General features: G+C 32.8%; 1 protein-coding gene across 1 annotated transcript in view; it reads right to left on the minus strand.

The window, feature by feature from the left end:
* Positions 1-2,632: 2,632 nt before the first annotated feature.
* Positions 2,633-11,124, minus strand: part of LOC117115323 (diphthine--ammonia ligase-like) — a 60,478-nt gene continuing 51,986 nt past the window's right edge. The window contains exons 16-17 of the mRNA XM_033259063.1: positions 8,310-8,468; positions 2,633-4,072 (exon numbers count right to left, since the gene is read on the minus strand). Coding sequence (XP_033114954.1) covers positions 3,960-4,072; positions 8,310-8,468 — 272 coding nt within the window. The 3' untranslated portion in view covers positions 2,633-3,959. The remainder of the gene's footprint in view (positions 4,073-8,309; positions 8,469-11,124) is intronic.

Consider the following 11,124-nt stretch of genomic DNA (forward strand, 5'->3'; position numbering starts at 1 on the left):
AAAATATAGAAAAAAAAAATGCATTGCATTGTCTGACTACTAACTAAAAGGACTTTAATTAAATCAGCTGTGCGATGTACTCTAGAGTTTTTTTTGTTTTAATTTTATTTTGATTAATATATCACGATGTTAATAAAAAAAAACAACCACAGGGAGAATACACATGCATTAATTCTTATAACCTTTTTAAAAGGCATATATAATTTTATTATATTTTTCATTTAAATATCACAAAAGACAATTATGCATATTTAATTAATTTCCTGGAGGAAGTAAAATCACAACAATAGTTTGGTTTTGGTCAGAGTACAGTTGCTGAAAGAATGGCATTATTCTGCTTTCTTTAAGAATGTTATATTACGACCAAGTTGTTATCATAATATGAATTTTAAACTGTAATATTATTAAATAAGACCAATCAACACAACATGAAACATGTACATATCAAAATTATGATGTTCAAACTTTCCTTGTCAGTGCGTGCATAAAACATAATGTCTTTGAATTTGGATCGAACATGAGTATAATGATATTGCTAAGCTCTTTGTACAATTTTATGCTAAATATTTACAGAGTGGACTTCCTTATGTTGAGGTCATATTAGAATTGTAATATTATTATTACAGAAGTCCATTCAACAAACAACGTAAAACATATACATATAAAAGTTATTAGGTTAAAGTTCTCACGTCACGTTAAAAGTTAAAAGAGAGGACTTTGTTATGTTGTGGTCATATTAGACTGTAATATCATTAAAGATCACTTAACAAACAACAAAAACATATCAAATTTATTGGGTTAAACTTTCCACTTTGGTGCATGAATGTAACGCAATTCTTGAGATGAGATTTACATAACATTTGACAATAGATAGATAGATAAATGGTTTATTCAATAAATTCACATTAAAAAATACATCATTGCAGCATGGTATTTACAAAAATATGTATATAAAAAGAACAAAAACAAGCAATCAGAATATCACAAAAAAAAAAATCAAAATTACATTATACATTCAATAAAAAAACATCAATGAATAATTACATTAAAATGATTTCATCAATATTATTTACAGAATAACAAATTATATTAAACATTCAATAAAAAACATTTAAATATTATTACTATAAAATTATTTCATCATTATTATTAACACAGGATAAATTTAGATTAAGAAAATTCATTATTTACATTTTAAAAAAAGGGACAAAGAATTTCAGTGTTAAATATTAATTAATTGTGCTGATTATAAAATCTTAAATATTTTACATTTTAATCAGTAATTTATCAGAAATACGAGGATTGGTTATACTGTAAAGCCTTCGGAACCCCTGAAACACTAACACTGCGATCCAACAGGCAGTGAATATTCCATTTTGATTTAGTGTAGCTGTTTTTTACATGTTTTTATTTTATTCATATTCTTTTTATTTTGTATGATTCATTTGTTATATTTGTTACAGATAAATGAATGCCTGAACTGATATTTTATGGGTTACATATTACTTTCTATATAAAAGAGATATATAAACTTTTGTCTAACTGTGTGCACTGACCATTTGACGACAACAATAATGTCTCCAAATTCCCAACCGTAACTCATGCTACAGACCTCGCTTGACACTTCACATCTTGCACAAGAGCCTGTCATCACCTAGCTTCCTCCTCATCATCTTCTTTATCATCATATCATCATCATCATAATTATTAATTGTCCATAGTAAGTAGGGGAAAACTATTAATTCAGAGGGTATTCAATAATAGACGTCACATAATGCACTAGCATTAGCATCTAGAAAACAAAACTTTTCAAAGGAAGAGCTGAAGACTCCCCCATCCCATATCTCAAATTTGTCTTTCAGCGACAGAGCAAGCTAGCTCTCTTCTCATGACCTCTCCCACCATGGGAACCCATCTGTGCGATAGTCATGTATTTGATATGTATTTAAGAGAAGTGCTTAAAAAACGGTATATTTACAGTATATTTATGTATTGAAAATAATGTTGGATATTAGAATTATCAGGAATAAATACACAGATAAGGCATGGTTTTTTAGCGAAGAAATGAATATAAGTTCTAGGCAAGTGTATAAGGAAGAAATGAATATAAGTTCTTGGCAAGTGTATAAGGGAACCTTTAGTCCGATTTTCTGCACTGGGTGTAGTAATTGACCTGCTTGATTTGGATAAAAGCTAAGCCCACATAGACACTGAATTTCAACTGACGAAAAAATGCATTCTAGTTCCTTAATCAATCATTATAAATCTTACACAAAAGAGAAGAAAATAAAGTAAACTATAATTAACCGTTCACTTCACAGTTCACAGACTTGTGGTTCCCGAGTTTCTTTCTTTTTTTTTCTTTTTTTTTTGTATATCTATCTCATTCCCCTTTTCTGTTTCTTGTAGTTATGTAATCTATATATATATATATATACAGTATGCATATTTTTATGCATTTTTCTTTTAATTTTATTTTGTAATATAATGTAGTTTAAGATAATACACTGGACCTCAGGGCATCGGTCTGGTCAAGCCCCCCCCCCATCGCTCGTCGGGCAGTCGGACCCAAAAAAAAAAAAGCCCTAGTTCCCAGCCATTTCCAGCCATCTAGAAGTCCCAATTTTTTTTTAAATCTCGTTTTGGGAGCAGGCAATACCCCTCCCATACTCTCCCCCGCCTCTGGGCTTTGGTCCTCAGATACGCTGCGCGCCATAGTTACACCCATAAATACTTAGCGCGTCCCCCCCCCAGTCGGACACCATAGCTCCCCCATAAATTATATCCTAGAGCCGCCACTGCCTTAGGGAAGAACAGTGTAACAATACTGACTGAGTATCCAGAATAAAGAAAGATTTCTATCTATCCATCCATCCGTCCATCCATCCATCCATCTATCTAGGTATGTCAGGCCTGATGGTACCATCAATATTGATGAAAGTCGGCCACAATATTTATATTCATATTTATTTAATTTATGAGCCATGAAATACTCGCACCTAGGGCTGAAACATAGCGTGAGCCACTTCACAACCTGTCAACAGTGCAAGCTGGGGTAACTAAGCATGGCCGGCCGAGAATGGTCAGCGTGTGGTTCGAACACTGGACAACGAGGTTCACAACCAGAATTGAAATCGCTGTGCCCAAACCGCCTTCCTCAATGTCAAGAGGGTCCAAACGTACAGGTGAAATTTAGTTTTTTTTCCTATTCAAAACCTAATCAATTAACTTGTGGTCCATCAAAAAGTGGTCAGGTTGAAACCTGGCCAACCGTTCCTGTGTCTACAGCCCTGCTAGGTAGTCATGGACCACGGCCATAGACAATTCAGCACAATGATGCTGCAAGTTATGGGTTATTTTCCCTACCTTCAACATGTCACGAGCATGCTTGTATTTAATGTTTTATTAAATTATTTTCAGATGATTGAATTTAGATTTGAGTTTAATTTGCATTGTTACATGCTGAGGGTCCCAAATGATTAGGTTCTGTTTGATGGCATAATGGGATCTTAGGGGATTAGCAAGTTACAGGAATAAATCTGTTGAGTGCATACAGTCCAAGCTTCCATGAGCTATATGAATCAACACCTTTATCTTTATTTTTAATAGTGCCATGAGCCTTTTAAGCTTTAAATTAAAGTTAGTGAAAGTAGTAGATACATGTGTAATATGTAATTTTTAATTTATCATACTGTATCTTAAACTGGTTACATAAAACCTCTCAAATTCTTAGGTTTATCTTTATACCACTTGGTAAACAGTGGCCTCTAGCCCTAATTTTTGTTGTGTGCTGCACCCCCATCTCTTGTGGGGGATTTTGACCTCATGCCGAGCAAATACTTACACCACCAATACAGAAGTTTAGATAATACAAATACAGTAAGGTTGTATTTTATAATAGCCTGAAGAATTCTTGATAATTTTCAAACCATACACTATGATTGCACTCTGGGTGATGTTCACTTGTAGAGCCATGCACAAATGGTTAACAATCTACCTGTTGTTTCAAGTTCATTTACCGGTACAAATGAAATACAGGGTTGGCCTAGAAAATTCATAACTTTTGCCAATTCTGTGGAAAACAAAATGGAAATGAATAAATTAAGAACATTCCAAGTTATGAAACTTATGGTGAATACTATCGATAATTAATTTCCTTGTTTTCAGTTCCTACAAAGACGAAGAGAAAACCTATACAGGGAGAAGATTTGCTCTTAATTCAACATCACCAAAACAGTTTGACAACATCCACAATATGCTTATCACACTCGGTCTTGTACTAGGAGCTTTACTACAACAAGCTGGCCCCAGTAGAATAGGAGGTAACCGTGGTGTTGCACACACACCAACTATCATACTTTACGATTAAAGAATAAGTTTATTTAAAATAAGTCAAATCCTTAACACGTTTACTGAGAGGGAGGCGAGTTCACGTTTGTCAGGTTTCATTGAGGGCGCCAAGGACGCGAGTTCACGTCCACACTTATTCGAACATCCTACTACTGTACTGTATTGCATGTAAACTTGCTGGCAGTAGTCGTCAGAACATGAACTCGTGGTTAAGAGAAGAACTCGTAAGTAATGATCTAAAAATTAGATTTATTTATTTATTCTTTCTTTATACTGAATATACACTTTCAATACATAGTACTGGTTTCCAAAGTGGTTCAGTTCTTAACTACAAAATTTTAAAAGCAGATATATGCACATGGTAACCAAAAAAGATGGATAACTTAACTACAAATTAAAATAGATTTAAAAGGAACATTGAAAGAAACTTAAAAAAAATAAAAAATTTAAATAATAAATATGGATATGCAAGGTAAGAGAAAATCAGGTTAAATTATGGTATTATTGAGGATTTGAAATCGAATGCTTAAAATTTGAAATTGTCATAGATTTAAAGTTGGTTATAGTATGATTCGGGAGTTTAAATTCCATAATTCAGTAGATTGGTATACAAAAGTTCTTTTACCTTGCATATTATTCCAGGTGTATTTAATTAGTGTATTTTTATTTTGACTGCGAGTACAATGCGTATGCAAACCATAATTAAAAACAAAATTTTTTGATAAATATGATGGAGCATGACCATTTAAACATTTGAAAATCATTATGAGCAATTGTTCGTCCCATTTATCACTGAGTTTGTTCCACTCTAACAAACCTATTTACAACTGGGGTTTTTATGTCTGCAGAAAGTAAAATTCTTCCTAATCTGTTTAAAGTATTTGAAGTAAATTTGAAAGTTTAATATTACAGTTGGACTAAACACAATTACAGTAACCAAAAAGAGGCATAACTAGAGCGTTAGCCAACATCTTAAGAGTATTATGGGGTAAAAAATATTTAACATGGTGGATAACACCAATGCGTTACCAGTTAATTTTTTAATATGTTCAGACCATGTTAATTTAGAATCAAACACAACTCCAAGATATTTGAATGAATCAACTCTGTCAATAGTCATACCATTATTTGAAAATTTATGTAAAATTGCATTGGTTCCAAAGATCATAAGTTTAGTTTTTTAATATTTAATGTAAGTTTATTTTTAAATTTGAATTTAGTTCATTTTGGAGAAGAGTGGGATCGGAAGAATTGCATAAAATGGTAGTATTAATTGTCTGCATACATTACACATTTACACTGAGTGACATTTGGTAGGGAATTAACATAGATAATAAATAACAATGGGCCTAAGATAGACCTTTGTGGAATACCAATGTTAATTTTCATTGGATTAGATAGGGTTGAATTAATTTGAACAATTTGAGACCTATTAGAAATGAACCATTTTAGGGCAGATTTCTGAATTCAACAGTCATTAAGTTTTGATATGAGGAGTTTGTGATCAATTGTGTCAAAGGCCTTTTTCAAATCCATAAAGATGGCTGTAGTTGCTTTGCCTTCATTTAAATTATTGAGAATATAATCTGACACATCAGGGTAGTATTTGTTGAATGGTTTTTCCTAAAGCCAGATTGGGATTCATTCAAAATATAATTAGCTCTAGTCAAATAATATAATTGTTGGTGTACAGCACATCCAATGATCTTAGTTACTAGTGGTAGGATGGATATAGGTCTGTAATTGTTTGGATCGGCTTTGTCACCCTCTGTGAAAATAGGAGTGACCCTTACTTGTTTCCATTCAAGTGGAAAAGTTGAAGTCAATAGTGACAGATTAAATATATAAGCAAGTGAGTGACAAATTACAGGCACTGCCAATTTTTGAAGTTTACAGTCTATACCATCCAGTCCACTAGCCTTATTGTTAGACAGTTTACAAACTTCATCAAACACAAAATCAGGTGTAATAATATCAAAATTGAAAAGTTCATAATTAGCATTAGAAGTTGTGTTATAGTAAGGTTGGTAGAGGGATTAGAAAATTTGTTAAGAGTATTATGGGGTAAAAAATATTTAACACATTGTGTTGCAATTGAAGTAAACCATTAAATTGATTAGCAGAAGTTGTAAACCTATTTATTATCTTTGTGAACTCGTTCAACATTCGGATGATTTTTTGGAATTAACTTATGAATAGTATCCAATAGTTTCTTTGGATCTTTAGCATTTTGTTTAAATGGAATTAGTGCAAAATTTTCGTTTTAAGTGTCTATTTAGAATATTTACCTTATTTCTCAATTATTTAGCCTTTTTCCAGTCTTTGGAATCATTTGTTTTATGGGCTTGTTTATAGTAAAATTCCCTATCTTTTGTTAGCTTTAAATATTCACTTGTTATCCACTCAGGAAGGGAACCTTTAATTTTCTTTGGTTCTTAGGGGAGCATGATTATTGCATAAATTATCAAATAAGCTTTTACATAGTAACCATGCATTGTTAATATTAGGGCAGAGTTCAACCTGGTTCCAGTCAGTAGCTTTTAGTTCGTCAATGAAATTGTTTTCATTGAAATGTTTAAATGACCGTGATTGAATTAATTTAGAAGGAACTTTTAGTTTTTTGATTTTATGATTTAAATAAATTAAAGAGAGGCCACTAATTCCAAGGCTAATCACACCAGCTATGGCGATACTAGGAGTAGTAACATATATTAGGTCTATAATTGTTTTACTTCATGTTTGTTTGTGTTTCATACAGTAGATAGGAATGATTTTCATTTGGTGGCATCCTTTAAAATTGCGTGGCAGTAAATGTCTTTAAATTGATTTGTAATTTTAATTAATTTAATTAATTAAAATTAATTAATTTCTCAGTAAAATGTCTGTAAATCAGTGAACACTAAATTATATTGATCTGTGTCTCATCACTGGAAACTGATATATTTTACCTTCAAAAAATGAGAAATTCACTGTTTTAATCAAAGAGTGATATAATTAATATTAATAAAGAGATCCAGGGTATAGCGTTATTCTCGATTCAGATGTAGAGTTTTAATGCAGACAATGCCTTAAGGTTCTAACTTTGTCGTTGCTTCTATTTTTCAACAAACTAAGTGATTTTTAATTGGTCTGTATTTAACGGATCACCTCTTGTTATTGTCAGGATCTTTTTTTTCTTATTCTCAAAATTGCCATGAGCTACTAACATGAAATTTCAACGATCATTTGCCTTGGCCTGGAATAGTTACAATAAGCTTTTCAACATGATCAGTCATGCGTGATATCATCTACGCGCAATTTTACATTTCTTATGACATGTTACATTATCGATCATATCACCCTAACCAATTGTAATTTATAAATCTTATTCAGTGGGCATAAACTTCAGGTCAAGATTGAATGTCATGTATCTTAACTTCTTGTGCGCACATCATAACATGCGCATACATGTGCATCAAAATTTTAAAATAGCCAATATTACTTTTTGACAAAATTAGAGCACGCTTCAGGCCATTTGGAGCATTTCAATTTTTTTTTTAATTTTCCGCGTCAAGCGCATTTTCACATGCACAGCACGTACGTAAGTTAGAAATTACGTTTTTTTTTACATATTTTGGGTTCCTGTCATCTTAGGGCCGCACGCGCGCACAGATTTGTATATGTGATATGTGATGTCAGTCGACATACAGTGAAAATATGCCAAAATCATGCCTATCTTTAATCAGTTATAGCTCCTTGGGATAAATGGTGACCCTCAATTTTTATAACATATTCTGAAAGCACATAAGTTGTGGATATGATTTTATAGATCATTGTGGCTGATCGGACATTGTGACATCATCATATTGCCATCTGAATTCTAAAAACTGAATGTCAGGATCATGCTGAAATTTCCTGCATATATAATTGGTAACTTTTGTAAATGTATGGCAAACATAGTAAAACTATACCTGACTTACCTGATTTTAACTGCTCATGTTGCAGTACTTCTTGATGAAAAAACAACTGCATATTTAATGTTTGATCCTTTTCGAAACCAGCTTTGGTTATGCAATTACAGAATAATTTAACAAGGTTTTGTAGAAGCACTGTTAAACTAACTTGTTGAAGGTAACAATCTGGAAGAAATCAAGAACCCACAATGATGTATAATAATTTTCAAATAGTAAAAACATCTGGAGATCCAGCTCCTGTAACATCAACCCATAAAATACAAATAAGGAATCATAAGCATCCAAATACATGTAAACGACCTAGTTATTATACTGGACATTGAATTATTACACTTAACTCCTTGAAATTGCAAATGTTTATACCTCTTTGAAAAGTGCTGAAAGATAATTAATTAAACTGAAAATGAAAGCCCCTAGAAAAAATTAAAATGGGCACAAACTCAATTATTTAAAAAAAATTAAGATTGAAATAAACATATTTTTTTGAACAATTAAATACAATTGGTTTAAGATAACATGGAAAACAATAATATTGTTCTGTATATATCTGTTAAAACTGCTAATAACAAGTAAAGAACAGAATCTTCAAAAATTACTACCTCTAGAATAGAATCAAATCTTGCAAGTTATACATTCTAACACACACTACCAGTAAATCTAAACAATGATAAATATGTCAACACTATGTTTTCAAAAATTTGGTAGAGAATATGTCAACAAAACATTTTTTTTTTTCTTACAAAAAATGCAACTGGAAAGGATGAATGACCAACAAAAATTGTTAGTCTAAAAACCAGAAAAAATCTGCTTCCATTGAGGAGCGGTTAGCTGCCTTGTCCTCCCATGTACCAACATTGATGTTACATGCTTTAAGAGTTCTTTTCAGTGTGTCTTTGTAGCGAAGTTTGGGTTTTCCATGACGTCTCTCACCCACTTGGAGCTCTGCATAGAACACAGCTTTTGGCAACCGTAGTTCTTCCATCCTGGTAACATGGCCAATCCATCAGCCAATAGTGTCTCTGCCAACTACTATGATTAGTCTCTTTTGGAAACTCATTAACTCCTCCCTGTCATCTGGCTTATTTCCTGAGGCACTGAAGCTTGGCTTGGTATCACCTATTTTGAAGAAACCTCAGATTGACCGACCTATAACCTGCATTCCACTTATATCCAAAATATTCGAGAAGGTTGTTGTCTCTAAACTAGTCAAGCATCTTGATGACAATGGTCTTAACGACCAATTCCAGTCAGCATACAGAAAGTTTTTTAGTACAGAAACCGCTATACTGAAAGTCCATGATGACATAATGCATGCTCTTGATTCAGGTGAATGTGTTTTATCGGTATATTTAGACATGTCTACTGCATTCGACACTATTGATCATACTATTCTCCTTAATTGCTTAATTGACATTGGTATCTCTGGTTCTGTACTTCATTGGTTCCAGTCGTATTTAATATCACGACGCCAATGTGTTAAAATTAAGTTATCTATTTCTGATCCTGTTTTCTTGAAATGTGGTGTCCCACAGGGATCAACTTTGGGTCCTGTCCTTTTCACCATTTACATCTGTCCCCTCAGCAATATCATTAGCAAGCATTTATGTCGTCATCATGTTTACACCGATGATATGCAATTGTATCTCGGCTTTAAACCTGAAGCAATGGATGATGCAGTTGATCGTGTTGAAACTTGTCTTGATGAAGTACAAACTTGGCTTTCTGCAAATATGCTTTGTTTTAATCCTAGAAAGAATGAAACTCTCATCATACACTCTAGGCATCATTCCAACTCACCCAATATGCAGTGTCTCTGTGTTGGTAATACAATGGTCACTCCATCTTGACAACACGATGTCTCTAAAGAAACATGTTACCAACGTTTGTAAATCTGTCAATTATCTCATCAATATTAGGCAAATCAGACGCTTCCTGAACGAAGACGCAACTAAAAAACTTGTTCATGCTCTTATAACTTCAAGACTTGACTATTGCCATGGTATCCTATTTGGACTTAGACACTCTTATAAAAAAAATTACAACTACATCTTAACTCGGCCGCACATCTAATTAAGCTCACCCCATGTCACATTAGAACTTATATTTTTCCCTACCATATGCGTGTTGCCCTAATATTTAAATAATATGCTAATCCACTTAGTGAATAACAAGTTGTTAGTCATTGACAAAAAGGTGAGTGTATTGTTACTAAATTTGCATAAAGCGTAAATCCGTTGCCAGCCGGTCATATAAAATGACTAGCGCGAGATTTCGAATTACTCTCAAATTTACCATCATACGATTGAGTTAACCCACAGCCAATTCTGTGAGGTTCATGAGACGAGCAGTTTTATTGTAAGCTTATCATGGGGCGTAGTGTGCATTGGACGCACGATACTGTATAAGCCTGGCCTTTGTGAATTTATACACAGTTGGTAGAACCGTGATAAAGTATTTTTTTGTTCAGTTATAAACCGACGGAATGGGGCGAGTTAGGATACAAACTCCGACAAGGCTCGCAGCTGAACGTGGTGGAGCTCGTCTATGTTAACCTACAGTACGGTAGTGGACATTGTGAGTATTTAAACAGTAATTGAAAGTATTGCTATGCTTACGGATGTTTAAAGTTGATTATAATATAAATATCAGTAAATGTGAATGTATGGATAATTAAATTATAATCTTTAAACCTACTGTTGATATATAGGTACAATATGTAACATGTGTATTATGTGAGTATAATTGTATGTATATACATATGTATACAGGTATATGTGTGTGTATTTATACACATATAATATATGTATACATATGACGTGTG

Source organism: Anneissia japonica, unplaced genomic scaffold (assembly GCF_011630105.1).
Source record: "Anneissia japonica isolate Jap-2015-1 unplaced genomic scaffold, ASM1163010v1 scaffold287800_len1627635_cov199, whole genome shotgun sequence".
Classification (NCBI taxonomy): domain Eukaryota; kingdom Metazoa; phylum Echinodermata; class Crinoidea; order Comatulida; family Comatulidae; genus Anneissia; species Anneissia japonica.